Here is a 20,815-nt window from a genome sequence, read left to right on the forward strand (position 1 = left end):
GCTCCTTTCTATTTCCAATACGATAGACTTGCTGTAGCTAGAACCGTTGTGAAATCTTTGAAACATCTATATCCCATGATGTAGAGTTAAGAGTGGTGGGGGAGTAGAGAGTTTAGGGAATCTGCAGTGCTTCCCAACTAGGGGTACACTGCAATCGTAGCGGAGTGCTGATAGCGGCGAGTACTTGTTCAACGAAATATCTTTGTGGGATGTGGGAGAGCGATACTACGATGCTAAAGTCATACATGAATTGAAACTTGGATTCAAGAGATTTGTGTCTCTTGCTTCTGTGTGCATCGCCGTATAGAGAAAAATCTACCTGGCACTACTGTACCATTTTTGTCCCAGAGATACCCCCCCTTTCTTCCCGTCAATGAATACAAAATCACACATTCTAATACACATGAACCTTTGCATGAATGAGGAAGTTCCTATTCCTCCTCCTCACTCTCCTCCACTATTCGCCCTCTTCTCGAACGCTTAGCCTGTCGAGCAGCGGTATCTTCGTCTTCGTCCTCAGCACCGCTACGAGCAGGCGCATCATCCTCATCGACGTCCATCTTATCAGCTGCGAGATCGTCGTCGTCGTCTGACGCGGGCATTCCATCGCGCTCCATTTCCCTCTCCGCTCGTTCCAGGGCATCGTCATCATCTTCATGCTCGTCGTCGCTATCAACAACAATCTCTGCAGACTTGAATTTCGACGACTCCTTCTTCGTGAGACGCCTCCGTTTCTTGGTATGCGACTCCTCCTCTGAATCGTCCTCGTCACGGGCTGCCTTCTTCTTCTTGGGTGTCTTCTTGGGTCTTCCTTCACCAGTGCGCCCTGCCGCCTTGCTCTTCCTCTTCACCTTTTCACCCGTCTCCGCGTCCGTGGTCATTTCAAGTTCCTGCTTCTGGCGTTCCTCCTCGGCGCGTTGTTCGGCGAGGGCTCGATCTCGGATGGCGATGGCCTCTCGCTCCTTGCGGATCTTTTCTTGACGCTCTCGCTCCTTTTCGAGGATTTCTTGGCGTTGCTCCTCGCGGCGCTTGAGCTCGGCCTCACGTTGCTCCTTGGCAGCTTGGATCTTCTCTTTATTCTTCTCCTCCCATTCCTTTTGTTTTGCAATGGCTCGTTCGAGCTGTTTGCGGAGTGTGTTGCGGGCCATGTTGGCACGTTGTTCAATGTCGTGTTTGGGGTATGGAGTTTGAGGGAGTGTGGCAATTGCGTCTAGTGATTCGATGGCAGACTCGAGACCCGCGGCGGCTGTCTCAAGTTGCTCGGCAGTTCTTCTGTTCTCGGGCAAGTTTTGAATCGTAGTGACGAGTTGGATTTGCACAAAAGCTACGTTGAACTTGTAGTGCACTTGGTCCGGTGCAACCTCAAGAGCCTAGATTGAATGCCATTAGTGGAAGAGCTAAGATTGCGTTTGTTGATGTTTTTTCTGCTTACCTGTTGCGCGCACTCGAGGGCCTTGCCGTAGGCGTCAATGTCCCTCTCTGAGCGGCCTCTGTTCAGCCATGTACGACCTAGACATGACAAAATGACCGGATCGTTGGCTTTTCCGTCCTTAGTGAGAGCAATTTCGTAATTCTCGATTGCTTTAGAGTATTGTCTCAGTTCCGCAAAGACATGGCCGAGATTGACATACACGTGAGGCTCTCTCACTGTCTCTCGAACCTTATTGAAGATTGTGAGAGCGCTCTTGTAGTCCTTTTTGTCTTCCACCAAAGCAATGGCAACACCCTGAGCAGCATAGGCGTTCTTAGGGTCTAGTGAGAGGGCCTTCTCAAAGAACTCTACGGCCTTGCCATAAATAACACTTCGCTTCTGCTTATCAGACTCCGTCTCACGCCGCATTTCCCTGGCTTGCAGTAAATACAGGTTACCCATGCCAATGAGAGCATACTTGTCATGCTTGTCGTAGTTCTGCAAGGTGTGCTTGTAATGGCGGAATTCAGGGTCTTCCACGATGTTGGCTGGTCGTTTTCTGGAGTGCACCTTGCCGAGGTACCAACCGTACAGAGCTCGAACTTCCAAGTCACTAGTGTTCTCCTGGTACAACTTGGCGACTGCATCTGGGCCTTCCTTATTAGGGTTCTTTCGCAGTTTGATATACGCCAATCTGGTGCGAGCATCCGTGTAATCATCGTGGCGGGCCAGCAGGCCTTCGTAAACCTCCATTGCCTTATCCGTTAATCCCCTAGACTCGTAGCTTCTGCCGAGGTTGAAGCTGATGCTCGAAACCAATGCGTCCGTATCCATACCGGGTTCCTTTTCGCCAATTCTCATACATGCGCTTAGGGCGGCCTCAAACATCTCGCTAGCCAGCTCGTGCTTCTCAGCTTGAGAATGAAAGCAGCCAATGTTGTTCAGAAGCTGGGGTGGAAGGAACTTTCTCATTTCCACTTGTGCCGCTGCTTCATTCTCTGCATCTGTAGGTCGCTCTGATTTTGGTATCTGGTCTAATTCAAGCTGCTCGACCTGCTGGAGACACTGCAGCGCCTTCTCGGGTTGATCCAGTTCGTATAACCGCGCCAGGTTCAATAACACGGAGGCATCCGGGGCAATCGTCCGCTTGGGGTCCTTCCAGGCATTCCGAACACTCTCTAGGAGTGTGATGGCCTTCTTCATCTCGGCAGACTTGTCTTCTTTGCTATCACTCTTCTGACCTGCAAAGATTTCTTCAGCGTAAAGTGTTCCCAGCAAGATCATCGCTTCGTGGTTCTTCGATTGCTGAATCATCTTCTCCAGACGAAGCTTGGCTTCCCCGAGATCGTTCTTCAGGACAGACAATTGAGCAACACCAAACTTGGCTGGTAGGTACCCTGTGTCCGCACCTCCGCGTGCATCATCGGCACGACGGTAATAGTCGCTAGCTTTTTCCGTATCGTCATTGTAATGGGCTTTTCTGGCGAGCAGGTACCAGCCATCACTGGCAATGGCGTTGACATCCGTGTACTGGATGGCCTTGTGCGCCAGTTTTTCTGCATTCTCCCATGCCTTTCTTGACAGAAAGTATCCAGCAAAGGTAGAACAAGTGATGGGGACCTCCTTATCCAACTTGAATGACTTCTGCGTATACTCCGTCATTGCCTTTCTGTATAGTTTTAAGAAATCATCGCTGTTAACTGGCACATGACCGCTGGCGTCGAGGTAGAAGAGACCGAGCAAGATGTTGGCAATTTTAGAATCGGGATTGATTTCTAAGCTTCGCTCCCATGCCACCTTGGCGTCCTCCTTGAATCCCAGTTGCCAGAAGCAGCACCCAATGCCGATTCGGGGATCAGGGTCTACCAAATCAGGCATCTTGTGAAGAACATCCTGGTATGTTGCCAAAGCATCGGGATACTTGTGCATAGAGAAGTAGGCTCTTGCCTTGCCCATGAGAGCAAGCATATTCTTGCCTTGGGATACTCGAAGCGCATCATCAAAAGATTTGACTGCCGTCTTCAGCAATTCATTCTTCTCAGACCCGATTCCTCCGGCCGTCTTTGAGGGGGCCTGCAACGATGCTCGCAAGAGCAATAGGACGCCACGGGCAAGGAAAATGGGCGGAAACGAGGGGTTCAGCCGGGCAGCGTCGTTCAGTGATGAAGTGGCCAGCTGGAGATAATATTCTTTCGTCTTCGCTTCGGAAACTCGCACCCCGTCTGGCGCAACACGTGGTGCTTCGCGACTCTTCCATAGATACATCCAGCACAAGCAGCAAATCATGCTGACCTTATCGCGTGGGTTGCTGCTTTGGATGGCGCCGCTGCCACGGATAAGCATTTCAATGGCATGGTCAATCTTTTTCTGCTTTGCATACGCGAGCGCAACCGTCATCCAGTAGGTTTTAGCGGCTCGTTCGTTCTCGAATAGGGTGCAAAGTTCGGTAGGGTCGTCCAAGAGGTCTTCGAGATCAATTTCGACAGCTTCATCTTCCTGATCTCCTTGAACTGGAATATCGATTGCGGAAGGGATGTCAGAAAATCGAGTGCTGACAGGCCTAACCAGTTGATCGCCGTTGGTCACGCCATTCGCGGTTCCATTGGCCATGGCTGCCATCTTGGCTAGGGTCGCTGAAGATATCCGATGAGAGGACGAGGATGGGAGGGAGGAAGTAGGCACAAACGCGTCTCCGGTCAGCTAGTTGCGCGTCTCGGCAGAATGAGATGCGCAGAACATCAGTCACCTTAGTAGTCAGAAATCATAGCCAGAAAACCCCGATATTGAATGCCAATAGCTGGCGACAAGAAAGAAATGACCTCGCGAGATAGGTTGTCTGTCACTTGGCTGGCTGGAGGAGATGAGAATGGCAATCCGCACAAAGAAGTGGCGCTCAAAAAAAAAGTGGCCCGTGCACGACCACCCCAGTCAGATAAATGCGGTTCGCAACTTGACCCTGAGGACTGTTACTGTATTTTCAATATTGAGAACTGAGGCATGAGAGAGACTGGCAAGGTTGTCGTATGATTGTGGGCGGTATAACTGTCCCCCGATGGCTGTCGATTGTCCAGTCTCAAGTTCCCGCGATGGTCTGTCTCGGACCTCTCGGTTCATCTTCCATTAGCAAGGCGTCCCATCACAGCGCTCACCTTGGTTGAGGCAATGGAAGACGAAGAGCCGGCTGATGAGCTCGAAGATGTTTATTTAGTCAATTGTATTTCTGCCTAACGTTATCCTTATTCGTGCGCATCAACAGTCCTCCCAGTCGTGGGATGGGGGGTTCTGGTATAGCCGCTGACAAGGCAGAAAAGATGGCAAGCGCAGCAGACAGTCATCGTTGCAATGCAGAATATCAAGTTGGAGCATACGGGTTGTTCAAAAATCGAAGTATTATGCCTAGCTCCTCCAATTCTTTGTTACACCGGTCTCTCACGTACAGTTGTCCTCTTTTCACCCGGTTTGAGGGCCAGGTGATGCTTTATTAATGCGAAGGTGAACAGGATGATGACGAACCACGAGTGATGGATGATGAATGATGGTAGTAAAATCTACGATCCGGGGGGCGAAGCAAAGGCAGTGAATCAATTGCCGGCCAGCCGCTCAGATCAATTTTTTGGGCGTGACTTGCTCACCTTATATGTGACTCTCAACTTGGCAACCCCAGCCAAAGGACTATAATCACACAAACTCTTTCTTGCCCGTCCCCTGACATTAAAATGCGTTATCCAAATACGCCGGCAACACCACATTCCCTCCTATCACGCGCCGCAGGGTGCACAGGGTGGCAATGCCTAACAACTGCCCAACGGTTTGGGGTTATCTTCAGTGCAATCGTTCTATTTCTCGTCATCTCGCTGGTCTACATGTACTCGTTGGGCCGTGCTTGTGTGGCTAACAAGAAAATGCAAGCAAAAGAATATTCGAAATATAAAAATGCTTATAGTGGCAGTCATGGACTTGCGTCAAGCACCTCAGCTCAGATGTCGACAGCACCAAACCAACTCATGGCATGGCAAGCGATGGCCGATGACCAAGCGCCCAATTTCATGCCTCCGCTGGCTCAACCTTACATGCCGCCTCTCGTCTTGTATCACGGCATGCCTTTGGTGCCGTCCACATATCAACGCTGCCCAAGCCAGCATGCAGCTAGATACCGGCAGACTACATTGGCTGGGGGGTTAGCTCCGCAAACACAACAACCATGCCACCAGACAAGAGACCCCTTTACAGTAGATATGGTCCATTCACAGTCTCCAGGTTGGCGTCGTCGATTGCATCAGATGCTACGGGTTCCGGTGGGAAGGGCATCAACAATCCAAACCGATTCAGGTGATGCGAGCCCGGTCAGTGCTCGCCATCGCCGATCCGCATCCAGAAGAGGCATCAATGATTCAACTCAAAGCTTCAGCACAAGAAGAAAAACGAAGAAACATAACCGACATGGAAAAGAGAAGAAGCAAGAGCGTTGTTCAGGGAATGCGGAAGCGGCATCTATCAGATCAAACGCAGCAACAGTATACAGCGATGATTTTCAAATAATAAGCCCCGCGTCTTCGTACGGTGGTCAGCCAGGTATGATTTTGGCGAGTCGGCGAGCAGGTTGCTAGAAATACTGATGCGAATTTTTTATATAAACAGGACGAGGTAAAGCCAAGCACGACGCAGGTCATCCATGTCACGACAATGTGGCATCCTCGTCTTCTCAAGCGCAAAACCAGGCATTGGACGCTGTCAATGAGTAGAGGGTATGCCACATTGGGCGTCTTTTTCCGCGTTTCTATCATGAGGTTTTGACGCTACGAGAGACATGGTATTCGTCGTACGGGATGAAGAGTAACAGCCCGTATTAAGCGGCTAACATCGGGCACGGGCGGCTGTATACGTAGGCTTGCTGAGAAGAAACGGTTGAGTAGATATTGAGGCATCCTGACGAGTGTAATGATAGCACCTCATTGAAGCATGCCAGACCAAGAGTGAAGACGGTATAGGTATAGTTTATCCTATTTTTCCATTTTTAAGCCCTGGGGCGGCCCAGAAGACCACAGACTACACGGTTAGCGTGACTGTTAACCTTGAAAACTATTCATCAAAGTAGTATGCTGTCAAAGATGCGACTGTAGCCCTCAGTCGAGCAAGCGGTGTGGTGGTTCTCACTCCAACTGTCGATTGATGAAGACGTGTGCCGGTTGCCAGGCACGGAGCTTCTTACCTACGAGGTACTGCTTGGTGGTGACGATTATGGTCCGTGCACGACCTTCGTCATCGCTGTTTGAGCATTGAAGTACCTTGGAGTACTCCGTTCGTGGTACCTGTGCCCTTACCTGTCTCCCCAAGATGCCAAGGGGTACTTTGTTGACTGTCACGTACTACTTCATTAGCTACTTAGTACTTAGTATGAAAAGACGGCTTGTCAAGATCGTCATTCAACTATACTACCTGCCTTGACTCCCAAATATCAGCCTGTGATAATTGAAGGCCTGTCTTGTGACAACTGTGCTGTCCTCAAAACAGGCGCCGCACAAGAAGGCGCCTCTCTGGAAGGCAGGTACATGTATATACTTTGTTCTCCATATTCACGTTGTAGAACAGCTGGTATTCAATCTCCTCCTACCCCAAGTTGATCCGTTGTACCTCTTTTGCCAGCTCTGAACTTCCAGAGCTGGCGCACCCAGATCCGGTAGTGACGAGTCAACTGGTCCGAATTCCAGACACCCCACGCTGCCCTCACACTGCGCCTCATCATCTCCATCATCTCCATCGCGTTGGTCCTGTTCTTTCGCTTCAACCCTGGATTTGTATCCAAAGAATGGCGAGACGCTGTAACACGTTTTGCAAGCACTAGCCAGCCCTCCCAGCCTCGCTCCACCAACTGCGACGTACCCACCGTGTAGAGTTCCCCGCGACTGCCGGTTCACTTGCTCGGAGCTCCTTCCTACTTGCTGCAGTTTGCAGCTTGTCACCATTCGACCGCGCCGCCTTCTCGAGTGCCCTACTGCCTCACCTGCTGCCTCAACACAGAAATTGCATCGGAGCCTAGTCATCATGTGGAATGACGAGGATAACAACCCATATGGGACCAGCTTCGACCGCCGCGACTCACAGACGTCATCGTCCATAAATCCAACGTCGCCATCCTCTCGAGACTGTAAGTACAACCGAGCTTGTTCCAACTTGGGACGACAATTTCATGGCCCTCTCGACAAGCATCGCCAATGCATATCGCGCATTTTCCTACATTCTTGCTTACCAAATTTACCTTAGACCGATCCTTCGACGCTCCCCGAACTCCAACATCTGGCAGCGAGGACGATGAGCCAATGTTTAGCCAAGCAACTGCCGTCCCCCGGCACGAGAGTCATGACCATGGAGCGCCTCAAGACGAGCCCGTTCAGAAGAGAAAGCCTGGGGGCTATACAAGCCGCATCGAACAAATCCTTTACGAAAACCCAAACATGCCCATCTTAATCACTGATGCTGGGAAGAGTCTGGAAAGCGGAGGTCGATACATAGTCTACACTATCCGAACCGGGGTACGACTGCGTTATAGCAAGCTACGGACCGAACCTAGAGTTAGACTGACGTGAAGAAAAAAACCATAGGATCTAGAAGTTAGACGACGTTACTCCGAATTCGCGTCACTGAGAGACGCTCTTACTCGGCTGCACCCCACTCTCATTATCCCACCAATTCCTGAAAAGCACACCATGGCAGACTACGCCGCCAAACCAACCAGCGCCAAGCAGGATCAGCAAATAATCGACCTTCGAAAGCGAATGTTAGCAGTCTTCTTGAACCGCTGTCGCCGCATGGAAGCAATCCGTGACGACGGTGTTTGGTGGAGGTTTCTCGACCCCAATGCCAGCTGGGTATGAAGTGCTCAATACTCCCGCATCTGCCTCGATGTAACTAATCTCATCCATAGAGCGAGGTTCTACACTCACATCCAGTGGCTTCCATTCCCAAGGCTATTCTCAAGGCTCCGCCGTTGGATACAGCGAACCCAACCCCGGCACATAATTTCCTCCCTGTCCCTTCCACCTCAGCCAAGCTCAAGACAACAGCCGGAACTACCTATGACATCAATCCCTCAGTACCCCAGACTGGGACACATGTCATAGGCCGTTTCCCTCCAGATTCTACTACGCAGAGCGAGCACGACCTAGATCCTTACTTCATATCCTACGAGGCCTCTATCAAGGAACTCGAGCAGCTTCTCATGGGACCCATGGAGAAAGTCAATCGTCGAACCCTTTCACATCTTTCATCCCTTGCGGCAGATCTTTGCGAGCTAGGTTCGCGTTACAATGCATTTGCGTTGTCGGAGCAGGCTCCCTCGCTAGGTCCGGCTATTGAGCGAGTCGGCCAGGCGGCTGACTTGTCGTATATTGCCACTGAAGAATTAGCCGGGTCACTTGGCGCAAGCTTTGCTGAGCCAATGAGAGAAAATGCCCAATTTGCGGGTGTCGTCAAGAGCGTGCTCAGATACAGAGTACTGAAAAGAGTGCAGCAAGATCTCACGACAGAAGAACTGGCTAAGAAAAAGGGACTGTTGGAGCAGCTGGAACAAAGTGAAGCGGAAGCGAGGCGGATTGAACAATACCTGTCCAGCAGCCAGCAATTATCTCCTCCGCCTAAACGATCAACGAGCCTAAAGGAGCCGTCATCTCAGCATAGGCGCGATACGGGACAAGACGACACCGAATCTATCGACTCGGATTTTCCTCCGACCCATGGAGATTTCTCCTCATCAACGCCATCCGCCAGTCAGGGCCTTCCCGAGCGAAGTGCTAGTGTGTCCCATAAGAAGGCGCCTAGCAGCAACTCCATTACAAACAAAATCTTCGGTCCTCTCCGCCACGCTATACAGGGCGTTGCAGATGTAGATCCTGAGCGGACCCGACGCGATACTATTGGTAAAACCCGAGAATCGATTGGTCAACTAGAGCAGGCTCAAGTAGCTTCAGAACTGGACGTTAAAGAGGCCAGCGCTAGTGTATTGCAAGACCTTAAGAGATTCCAGAGAGATAAGGAAGATGATCTCAAGCGATACATGGTATGTGCAAATCGTGTTAAAAATTACGTATGCAACAAATGCTAACCTTCACCCATCAGCTTGCCTATGCAAAGAGCCAAATCGAATGGGCTAAGAAAAGTAAACAACAATGGGAAGAGGCACGAGCAGAAGTTGACAAGATAGACGAAAATTAGCTGCTCTTGGCCCATACACATTGAAATGGAAAGTAGTAACCGCTCTGGCACAGCCGACTCCTTCTGAGGTAGAAGCAGAGGAGTTTAATGTAGATGTAAATTCACGTCATTCAATGATTACGTATATAGGTACCTACCTAGGTATCTAGCCGATAACATATTTTCTGAGTAGCTTAGCGAAATAGACGCTTAATATGTGGAAAGGTGACGCAAGGTTGATGCATTCAATTATGTATGTTCCTGCATTTTCCGGGGACAAAGCATTCTTCATTTCAATCACCTGCACCCGCACGTCGCGCAATGCTCAACATGTAACATATTTCATAGTATTCTAGAGCGTATTTGGCGATTAGTAAACATGCTCTTTCTTTCGGTTGCTCTTTCAAGGTTCCAAACCACAGCTGGTGCTTATCGATAAGCTCACGAGCCAAGCACTCACCCCCAAGGTTCACAGACGCGACCACAAACAGAACTCCCTCCTCACTCTATCTCTACATGGTGAGCACAGCTATCGGCAGAGTGCATATTTCTATGCAGCGTCATGGGACAGTTCACAGACCTTACTTGAATCATTTTTTGCTTACGTGATCGAAGCAATTGACTCTGCCGCGCTGCTTAGGTTGTCATTTGGCACCTCTTGGCCAACTATCCCTCAACAAAGCCACACACCACCTTTTGCGCCAACCACACGAACATCAGCAACCATGGAGCAGCCGGCTGATGGGCCGATCCAATCGATAGCGGAACCTGGTGTGAAAGCTTCAGGACCTCTTCTTTACTCTATGAGAAAGGAAGTGGCCGAACTGCTGGGTAGGCACCAGACGGGGTTTCCTGGGGCTCAGCCTGTTAGTTTCGCGAGACAGCATCTCGACGAACTTCAAAAACAAGAGTGCGATCCCTGCCATCCAAAGGGCCATAGACCATTCGATCGCATGCACTAACTTCGATGATCTAGCTACTATGTCTGCGAAAAATCAGACGGCATTCGATACTTGCTCTACTCCACCTCGGATGAAGAAGCCTGCGAAGCGCACTACCTCATAGACCGCAAAAACGATTACTGGTTCATCACCAACAGAAACCTACATTTCCCACTTGAAAACAACACGCAAGCTTTCCATCGAGACACCCTCGTAGATGGCGAACTCGTCTGGGACAGCCTCCCCAATGGAAAGAAAGAACCGCGCTTCCTCGTGTTTGACTGCCTCGTCATGGATGGGAACAAGCTTATGGACAGAACCCTCGATAAACGACTGGCATACTTCAAGGAGAGGCTGTATACACCCTACAAAAAGCTCTTCAAGGAGTACCCCGATGAGCTGAGATTTCAGCCATTCTTTGTCGAGATGAAGCCGTTCCAGCTGGCTTACGGAATTGAGATGATGTTCAAGCAGGTCCTTCCAAGCCTAAAGCACGGCAATGATGGGCTGATATTCACATGTCGCAATACGGCGTACAAACACGGCACGGACCCTCACATCCTTAAGTGGAAGCCTCCAGAGGAAAACACGATTGATTTCCGGCTCAAACTGACGTTTCCCCTAGTCGAGCCGGATGAGTGGGAGAGAAAAGAGGGCATCACAGAGCCGTTTATCGACTATGACAGCGTCCCAAAGTCGGAGCTTCTGATCTTTCTGGGCGACAGTGGTGATAAATACGAGCTCTTTGACGACCTGTACTTGACCGAGGACGAATGGGAGACTCTAAAGAGTCTGAACGATCCCCTGAACGAACGCATCATCGAGTGTAATCAGGATGATCAAGGGCGTTGGCGACTGCTTCGTTTCAGAGATGACAAGCATGAAGCGAATCACAAGAGCACAGTGGTCAGTGTCCTAGAGAGTATCAACGATCGTGTCTCAGAGAAAGATTTGTATAGAGCTGCTGGCCCGATTCGAGATAGTTGGAAGGCGAGACAAGCTCGATCGACTCAGGTACGTGACCGGTAGCCACGTCGTCACGTATAAGATGATTTTTTGGGGCTACAGGTGGTTTCTGGAAAGGTGTCTCGGCGGAGAGGGGAGGGATATGTCTTGTGGCGCACGGGGGCTGGCTTATGTTGGATCGTATGGCGTTTGGTAGAATCAGGTTTGGTTTGTGTATGTTTCTGCGCGAGCGTACTAGTTTCTTTTATTCTGTTTTTGATACAAAATATACATACCAACAGCGAACAGGCTAGTTGACATGTATTCTTGGTGCTTTGAGAAATTTTGGTCCTTTGATACAGACGGGGAATTCCGGATTACTTTAGGATTGTCTCATATACCATTTATTGATCCTCGGTTAGTCTCTAGTTTCCATATTATCTAACCATCCAGATTCGGCGAACAAAGTGGGTTTACTCTCTAAATTTAGCTTTGAGAAAAGGGCCCGGGAAACGTCCCTACAAGCTTGGGGGAGGGCGAATTCCCGCCAGTTGCCCTGGCAAAGCAGTCATTTTTCCCTCATCTCACATCAACCTTTCCTCTAATCAAATCCGAAAAAGAAAGAAGAAAAGAAAAAAAAGAAACAATAAAAAAAACCAAACATGCGCATTATCCTTTCGTAGTCAACCAAGAGTTCCAAAATCACCCTCGCGGCATTCGCACCCTCACAGCAGGAACATGAAGATGGCGATGAGCATGATTGTGCAAGCGACGTTGCTGCCGCCGTTGCTGCCACCCCAGGCTGTCGGCTCTGGGCGCTTGCTCCCATCAGAGATGATGACGATGGACGGGGCAAGGCTGGAGGTGGACGAGGTGTTGTAGCTCGTGTAAGCTGGGGGCAGGACATCGACCGTAGTGGTCTCGATGGCCGGCGGTCCACCGGTTTCAGTGACAAACTCGGTGTAGGTGCTTGTAGGGGCGGGCCCGGAAGTAGACGTCGCCTCTCCCGCGACTTCTGAGGAAACACTTGGGGTTGGGTAGGATAGTGTGATGGTCACCTGGGAGAAGATGACGGTTGTAAAGGTGGAAAGGCTAGCCTGCCCAGACTCGGTAGAGGTGTCGACTGGCGGTGCAGGGCCCCAGAGATCGGAGATGGTGATGGTTGTGACGGGCGAGGTGTAGGTGCTGGTCAGGGGCCAACTCCAAGTGATCTCGACGTCTGTCACAGTTGAAGCTTCTCCAGAGACGGTGGCATCGGGGAGACCTGTGGTGACGGAGACGTCGGTTTGGACGTTGGTGACAGTGGTGGGATCCTCAGAGACAGTGGCATCGGGGGGACCAGTGGTGTATGTAACGTCTGTCTGGATGGTGGTGTAGGTTGATGGGTTGCCAGAAAGAGTTGCGTCTGGAAGACCGCTGGTGTAGGAGACGTCTGTGCTGTCTTTGGTGACGGTAGAAGCTCCGGCAGTGACTGTTACCTCTGGAGCAGGATACACAGTGACAGTGACTGTTTCTGTGATTCCGCCCTGGCAGGTGTCATGGCTCTCAGTAGTGTCAGTATACTGGACTGGAGATACAGTTATAGTTACAGTGCCGGTGGTGGTGCTGGTAAGGGTATGTGGTTCAGTAGTGGTGTTCTTGGCAGTGGAAAGAGCAGTTTGAGTTCTAATAGTTGCATCGATTAGGGAAGTGTTTTAATCAACCACGAAGAGTTGGGTTCGACTTACGAAACGGGGATGCTTTCACCAGAAGACTCAGTAGTGGATTCAGCGGAAGCAGCAATTGTCGTTTGAGAGGCTTCTGTCACTGCCTGAGATGCAGAGATGGTTCCTGAAAACCGGCGAGCTTTTGCGGTCATGGCATCGACAACAGGTTCGAACAGGCCAGCGGTTTCATTGCAGTCGCCACGGATGGCAAGCCGATGAGCTGCCTTGGAAACAACATATTCGGCATGGATGAGTTCTTCGGGACCGCGAGAAGATGGCATTGGACCTGAGTCATCAGCTGATATCCCTTATTTGCAAAGAATTTGCTTGTCAGATAAGGGGGGGATAAGTCATCCTACCAAAGAGAGTAGTGACAATGGTGAAGACGGCTGCCATAAACATCAACCCCCAACCCCAATACATGAGCACCCATAGAGGCTTCGTCAATCTTCGGAGTTCCTCCTCCCGAGGCAGGGAGGATGGATGAGGCAACTCTCCAAATTCGCGGTCCTTCATGGCTGCCACTATGGGCATTTGTTAGTCGACCTGGTGCAAAATTTGTCATGATGATGAATGAAAACTCACGTTTAAAGCAGGATGGTTTTGGTAAAAGAGTGGTATTGGTGGCCTAAAGTGTTTAAAGGTGTAAGTATGTTTGAAGAGCGAAGTGCTTCGAAGGCTGGGACTCGACAGTTTGCTTGCTCGCTCCGTCTCGGAGCTATGTGATACAGCAGGTCTAAAGCAAACATTTGGAGACGATAAAGGAAGGGGCCACAGATTACGCACGAGAAAGGAAAAAGAGCGAGATGCTGCAGGTTATGAAGATGCTTGGGAGCCAGAAGGGAGCTGCTGTGGTCTCTTGTGAGACGGGATGAGGCGATAGAAACGAACGTGGAAGTTGGTTCCGTTTTGAACGAGTGTGTTGAGGGGAAAGGAAAGTATGCAAGCAGAAGGAGAAGCTCTAGTGTTTATTATACCAAATCTAGAGCCGGAGACATGTGAGAGAAATGTGAGCCTTGACAGCTTGGGTATTGACGGTTCTTCACGGCTGGTGGATGGCGATGGGCAGCTGGCAAGGCTGTGAATCACATAATGGCTATAAACAAGCACATGTGCCACGAGTCGATGGAAACTTGGCGTCGAGGCTTCTTTGGGATCTATCAATCCTAAGCACCATGAGGCCAGGAATCGGGACAAATGTGTGTACAAGGGCAATGTCTTGTTCTTGGAGAGGTATGAGAGCTCATTCTACCTAGTAGCTTGGTTTTAGGCTACAAATATGACATTGACATGATGATGATGATTAAATTTCAGCACAAGGAGCCGACGGAATTGTCGGTTTGGAAGGTCAATCGATGACCAACAGCCCCATTTGGGCATCTTTTGCAAACATTGCAAGTCAATGTGTCAGGCACATGAAGGATTGGTATTGTGTCAGCCGTTTCAAAGTTCGCAGAGAATGCAAGTCGTAAGTGCAACAGATGGGATACATTTTATATTGAGGGAGGGTTTGCATGGGACCACGATGGATTTGAATGGTCAGAGATGTTGCGTGAGCGTCGTTCAAGTGTGTACACAAAAACGGACGGCGGCATTAGATGAGAGGGAGGCCGGTCGCAGGTGGCAAGCTGTCACACAGGCCAAGCCCAGGCCATATTGACGGATCGTGGGATTGAAACTGTGACCTGATGCCGTGCACGCATGTTATGTCGCCGTGATGGTCATTTTGGGATGCGACGCCGAGACGATGTAGCGATGTGGGAATCTGTATGTACAAAGTCAACGGCGCTTGACCTCTTTTGGAGCAGCCGATGCCACTTGCTCGTGCTGAGGTACTTAAGTACATTGGTACAACTGTCTGGTACCTGAGAGCCGGTTGGTGAGCTCGCCAACGCGAGGGGCGGGAGGCTGGCAAGCACAGACCAGGTAGCAGCTGTCTGGTGAGAGCACCCGACAGCTCAGCACAGCTCAGCCAGCAAGCACGGTGCACAGGCGCGTCGCGCGTCAACAAGTCTGGTACTCCGTACTCCATCAATTAATGTCGGTAGTGAGGACGTCAGCGCCTTGGCCCGCCGACCGGACTTGACCCAAGCTGCGTGTGCCCCAGCGGGCCCAGCACTTGCTCAAGCTGCTGCAAGTCCACGTCTCGGCCCAGCCAGCACTCCGTACCAGACAGCCAATCCCACATGCAGGGCATGGAACATTCAACATCGTCCCAAGTGAGCCAATCTCCTGCGTGTCTGTCTGGTCGCGCTCCCGCTTGACCTCCCATTCCCACCCCCGATCCCCTCCCACTGCCACTGCCACTCCCACCAGCGCTGGTGATTTTTTTTTGTTCTCGTCCTCTTGTCCGATTCTCCTGTTCCTGTTCCTGCTCTTGTTCATCGCCTGTCGCACACTCCCAACGCCTCATCGCTCCCCGGGCTGCGTCTCCTTCAAACCCGCCCTGCCCTCTGCCCGTCCGACCGTGCCATGTCGTGACCCGTCTTGCGCACTGCACCAGAGTCGAGAGTCGAGACCACGCGATCCCTCACTGATCCTGATCTCTACGCCCGCCCGCGCCCTCGCACCCTCCATCTGACATCTGGGGAGCTGTGGTTCCTTGCTTGGAAACTATCGACATCCCAAATCACCGCAATTGCCCGCGTCACGACATGGCGCGACGCCGTACCAGGGCCAAGGAGCCCAACCCTGTTGAGGCAGAAGAGCATGACCCCATGCAAGACGACATCCCAGAGCCCGAGCCGGAACCAGCGTCCGCGTCCGCGTCCGAGGCCGAGCCGGATCATGTACCAGCTGGCGATGACGACCAAGACCAAGACGACGACGTGGAGCAGCGCAGTCTCGAGTTCGACGACGAGCTGTCCTGGCGGCCGGCAAAGCCCATCCCCAGCGCTACGCTGCTGGATCGTCTCGAGAGGCTGTCCAAGGAGCTCGCCGATTTCGATCAGGGGGGCGTGCAATTGGACTCGCTTAAACACGTCGCCACAAGCCTGGCGCATCGCAACCTGCTGCAGCACAAGGATCGAGGTGTCAAGGCCTATACCGCCTGTTGTCTGGTGGATATCTTGCGTCTGTTTGTACCAGAAGCGCCATTCACAGACGATCAACTCAAGGTGGGTATTTCTCTCTTGTCCCATCCGTATAGAATGAGTCCATCTACATTACATCTCTCTGCATGTCGCGCCAAAATACTGACCCGTGTATTGTGGCTGTTTAGATGATCTTTACTCTTTTTATCAAGGACATTTTACCGGCCCTTTTCGACCCTACAAATCCCTACAATAGTCAGCACAAATATGTATTGATGTCTCTGTCTGACGTCAAAAGTATACTGCTCCTTTCTGAAATTCACGGTGCCGACGACCTCTTGTTGCGCTTGTTCAACTCGACCTTTGATGGCGTGTCGACAAGCTCTAGAGCTTCCAATGAGGAACAGGTTGCCAAGGACGTCGAGATTGGCCTCACCGAGATGCTCATGGAGGTTATTGACGAATCCCCTGGCAGCATACCCGCGACCGTCATCGACGCCATCATCAGCCAATTCCTCAGAGCAGCGCCACCGGGGGGTGGTCGCAGCAAGGAACAGAATGGTAAACAGGCTACCCTGTTACATAAAACCGAGCCTGCCGCCTACGTCATGGCCAAGAACATCTGCAATGGCTGCGCCGATAAAATGTCTCGATATGTCAGCCAGTACTTTAGCGACGTCATTCTCAATGCCTCGAGATTTGCTACCAAGAGTAATGGCTTCCGCCATGCAGAGGAGTCTGATGAGGAAGACGGTCATTCCGGTCCGTCAGAGGCGGATTTGAAAAGCCTGCGGCAGGCTCATATGCTGATCCGAGAACTTTGGCGAGCTGCTCCTACCATTCTGCAAAACGTCGTTCCCCAGCTCGACGCCGAGCTGTCGGCCGACAATGTTCACCTGCGAATCATAGCCACGGAGGCATTTGGAGATATGATTTCAGGCATCGGAGCAGCAGGACCGCCAGCTCCTCCCACACTCGACCCTGCAGCCTATCCACCCCTACGCCTGATGGATGATGCAATTGGTACCCCTCCAGTCATTGACACAGAAACCAATGCATTGACAAGGCCATACTCGCCGCAATCGTTTGCTCAAACTCATCACGCCACCTATCGCAACTTCGTTGGCAGAAAGAACGACAAGGCAGGGACAATTCGAGCTGCGTGGGTCACCGCTGCCGGTTACATTCTGTCTACTTCCGCGGGAGGGATTGGTTTGAGTAGGGAAGACGAAACAGAGCTGATCAAGGGCCTGGTGGACAAACTGAATGACAGCGAAGAAAAGGTGCGTCTGGCCGCCGTCAAGGCCATTGAGCTTTTCACCTTTCGCGACGTCATTCTGAAACTTGGCGTGACCGGCGGAGTAGAGAAGGAGGGGTCTATATTTGCAAGCTTGGCTGATCGCTGCCGCGACAGAAAACCAGCGGTGCGTGTCGATGCTATGGTCTTGCTTGGAAAGCTGTGGGCGGTCGGCGCAGGAGAAATCTCAGACGGTCAGGAGGCAGTAACGGCATGCCTGTCCGGTGTGCCGTCTCGCATCATCAACGCATTCTACGCCAATGACCCCGACCTCAACGTCCTACTCGACCGGGTCTTATTCGAGTGTCTTGTCCCCTTGAAGTATCCTCTGGTCAAAGGGAAAGGCGGCAAGAGTGCTGCTGGCTCTCAGGGTAAGGGTGGCGTCACTGCTGCAGACCAGGACAGAATTCGTGCTGAAAGGATCCTTCTCATGCTAAAGTCTCTGGATGTGCCCGCACAAAAGGCCTTCTTCGCCATGCAGGCCCGCCAACCACAGTTTGCAAAGGGCGTCGGTATCTTTATCCAACAGTGCGAAGCATATAATGGAGGAGTCATCGACGGGAATGAGGACAAGGTCAAGACCAGCCTGTCCAAGACGTTCCAGTGGTTGGGCGGATTCTTTCCAGAGCCATTAAAGGTTCGCGGAGATCTGCAGAAGTTTGCTAAACTCAACGACCGTCGAAGCTATCAGCTAGTCAAATACGCGATCGAGTCCGAGAGCGACTTCAAAACTGTCAGACGAGCCATCAGTGAGCTCATTACCAAGCTGCAAGGGACGCCTGCAGTTGTCTGCCTAGAAACGCTCATCCCACTGCTCTATCGATCAAGTTGCCTCATGTTCAACCGAAGCCATCTTGCGACAATCATGGATTACTCCAAGAGTGACAAGGATGGGTTTGCTGCTGTTGCCCACTTGGTACTAAACGACATATCACAGCGAAACCCAGACATCTTCAAGGCACATGCCGAGGACTTGCGACGTGAAATCATTGAGCACGTCCCAAGCGACAAGAAAATCAATGACCCAACGGTGGTTGATATTCTCAAGGCATACTCCTCGTATGCGAAGAAGTATCCCAAGGACATCAACTATGACCGAAGTTTTACGCAATCACTAATGAGTTACGCCCAGTACGCGTCTCCACCCAGAGCTGCGAAATATGCCGTCAATATTCTCTTGGCCAAGGGTGACGACAAGAGCAAAGTAACAGCTACAAACTTGTTGAGGAATATCATGAAGGGCCTGGAATATGGCTCATCGCACTTCTTGGCCAGGCTAGCGTCCATATCGCAACTTGAACGGCTCGTACCGTCTGTAACGGCCGACTCGGACGAGGCTATTCGTGACTTGACGATCAATCAGATCCTCCGCCAAGTGCGGACAGATGCCACAGAGAAGGATCCATCATGGGTGGATGATGCGGACATGAGCGAGGAGCTGCAAGCCAAATGCCTCTCGCTCAGAATTCTGGTAAACCAAGCTCTTGCGGCCGAAAGGGAGCCCGATGCTGAAGACCGCGTCAAAGTTGTGTTCAAGCTGCTCAAAACGTTTGTGGTCACAGAGGGCGAGTTCTGCAAAACCAAAGACACCCCATTGCACCACAAGAAGCGCCTTCGGCTACTAGCTGGACTGTTGATGTTGAAACTCTGCACAGTCAAGGCGTACGATGAGAAATTGGAGCCTACAAGCTTTAACAAGATGGCAGAGCTGGTACAGGACAGTGAACTCCAGGTTCGCAGACATTTCATGGAAAAGCTGCAAAACTACCTCACTCGCGAAAAGCTTAGGCCTAGATTCCACACCATCTTGTTCTTGGTCGCATTCGAGCCCGCATCAGATCTCAAAAACCGAGTTGAGACATGGATACGATCTAGAGCTCGATATTACGAGGAGAAGAAGCAAAGGGTAATGGAAGCTCTCATGGGCCGCTTAATACCGTTGCTTGCGCACCACCCCGACTACAGCGCAGAGATGGACGACTTGGTTGATTTCGCAAGCTATTTCTTGTTCTACCTCAACGCTATTGCGACGGAGGACAATATTTCGTTGATCTACAGATACACGGAAAGGGTCAAGCAGGTACAGGACGGAATCAACCCGAAAGCTAGCGATAATCTGTACGTGCTTAGTGATCTCGCCTCAGCAGTGATTCGCAAGTATCAGGAGAGGAAGGGCTGGATCTTCCAAGCGCATCCTGACAAGGTTGGCGTTCCGTCAGGGTTGTATACTGCTCTGCCATCTGCTGAGGTGGCGCAGCAGATTGCAAAGAAGTTGTATATTCCTGATGAGATTGACGAGAGGTTGGATGATTTGCTTCGTGCAATGGATCGCAAAAAGGTGAGCGCCTCATCGACGCCCCAGTAACACTCAAGTGCCCGGCCCTAGCGAAATACTAACGGAATTGATCAGAAGCGCAAGTCTATCCACGAGCACGGTGACCCACCAGCAAAGCGACCAAGGACTCAAGTCAAGACAGTCATCAGGGAGAAATCGAAAGCCAATTCTTCCAAAATATCGTCATCTAAGAAGAAGAGTGCCAAACCCAAGAAGGCACCCAAGCCCAAGAAGCATAAGGAGGAGGATGAAGTCGCCCCATCCGAGCGCCGTCGCAGTGGTCGCGCCCACAAAGTATCAGACTACAAGGAGCGGGCTGATGAGGATGATGAGGAAGAAATGCTAGAGGGAGTAGCGGAATGGGACTATGGCGAGGAGAACTCGGACGTAGAGGAGAGTGGAAGCGACGAGGGTTCAGAGCTGTCTGACGATGATGATGATGATGCTGAGTCCGCTGATGAAGAGGAAGAGGCAGAGGAAGAGGCAGAAGGTGAGGGCGAAGAGGAGCATGAGGAGGAGGCACCGGCTAAGCGCAAAGGCTCCAAAGTCGCCTCCTCACCAAAGGGCAAAGCCTCGGCCTCTGTCAAAGCTAGCGTCCTGGCTAAGCTAGATCGTACATCAAGAGCAAGAGGTCGAGGCGGACGTGCGACTAGGGATGATTCCGACATGGAAGTGGACGAATGAGTGGGTGCTGAGCAACTTTTTGTCGTTTTTTCTTTTTCTTTTTTTCCAGAAGGAGTGGACAGTCCGCATGGATAGGCCGCGGAATTGGAATTCGCTTGTCATTGTTCAGAATAGGACTGGGCAACAGTTGCTTGTTAGTGCTACTCTGTTGGAGGGGTTTACCTTGTGTACGAGAGGACCTTTTTTTTTCAGGGGAGCAGGGGGGGGGGTGGCCAAGTAGTGTTACGATAGGAGTCATGATGCCCAAATGCAAATACTGTGTTAGCCGAAGCCCATG

The 20,815-nt window shown here is 51.2% G+C and overlaps 5 protein-coding genes across 5 annotated transcripts; 3 read left to right on the forward strand and 2 right to left on the reverse strand.

Moving 5' to 3' along the window:
* Nucleotides 1–431: 431 nt before the first annotated feature.
* tpr1 (Tetratricopeptide repeat protein 1) lies at nucleotides 432–4,030 on the reverse strand (the record flags this gene model as incomplete). Its single annotated transcript, XM_014693689.1, has 2 exons — nucleotides 432–1,370; nucleotides 1,433–4,030. The coding sequence occupies 2 exons, from the start codon at nucleotides 4,028–4,030 to the stop codon at nucleotides 432–434; spliced, it is 3,537 nt and encodes a 1,178-aa protein (XP_014549175.1).
* Nucleotides 4,031–7,453: 3,423 nt separating this feature from the next.
* ATG20 (Autophagy-related protein 20) lies at nucleotides 7,454–9,619 on the forward strand (the record flags this gene model as incomplete). The annotated part of the gene is made up of 5 exons (XM_014693688.1): nucleotides 7,454–7,556; nucleotides 7,673–7,941; nucleotides 8,011–8,277; nucleotides 8,334–9,464; nucleotides 9,524–9,619. The coding sequence occupies 5 exons, from the start codon at nucleotides 7,454–7,456 to the stop codon at nucleotides 9,617–9,619; spliced, it is 1,866 nt and encodes a 621-aa protein (XP_014549174.1).
* A 704-nt stretch (nucleotides 9,620–10,323) lies between these two features.
* Nucleotides 10,324–11,568, forward strand: rnp-2 (mRNA-capping enzyme subunit; the record flags this gene model as incomplete). The annotated part of the gene is made up of 2 exons (XM_014693687.1): nucleotides 10,324–10,508; nucleotides 10,575–11,568. The coding sequence occupies 2 exons, from the start codon at nucleotides 10,324–10,326 to the stop codon at nucleotides 11,566–11,568; spliced, it is 1,179 nt and encodes a 392-aa protein (XP_014549173.1).
* Nucleotides 11,569–12,209: 641 nt separating this feature from the next.
* G6M90_00g013490 (uncharacterized protein) lies at nucleotides 12,210–13,706 on the reverse strand (the record flags this gene model as incomplete). The annotated part of the gene is made up of 3 exons (XM_014693686.1): nucleotides 12,210–13,149; nucleotides 13,212–13,476; nucleotides 13,550–13,706. The coding sequence occupies 3 exons, from the start codon at nucleotides 13,704–13,706 to the stop codon at nucleotides 12,210–12,212; spliced, it is 1,362 nt and encodes a 453-aa protein (XP_014549172.1).
* A 2,138-nt stretch (nucleotides 13,707–15,844) lies between these two features.
* pds5 (Sister chromatid cohesion protein) lies at nucleotides 15,845–20,538 on the forward strand (the record flags this gene model as incomplete). The annotated part of the gene is made up of 3 exons (XM_014693685.1): nucleotides 15,845–16,306; nucleotides 16,411–19,857; nucleotides 19,930–20,538. 3 exons carry the CDS (start codon nucleotides 15,845–15,847, stop codon nucleotides 20,536–20,538), a joined length of 4,518 nt encoding a protein of 1,505 aa, XP_014549171.1.
* Between the last annotated feature and the right edge of the window lie 277 nt (nucleotides 20,539–20,815).

Source organism: Metarhizium brunneum, chromosome 1 (genome assembly GCF_013426205.1).
Source record: "Metarhizium brunneum chromosome 1, complete sequence".
Taxonomy (NCBI): Eukaryota; Fungi; Ascomycota; class Sordariomycetes; order Hypocreales; family Clavicipitaceae; genus Metarhizium; species Metarhizium brunneum.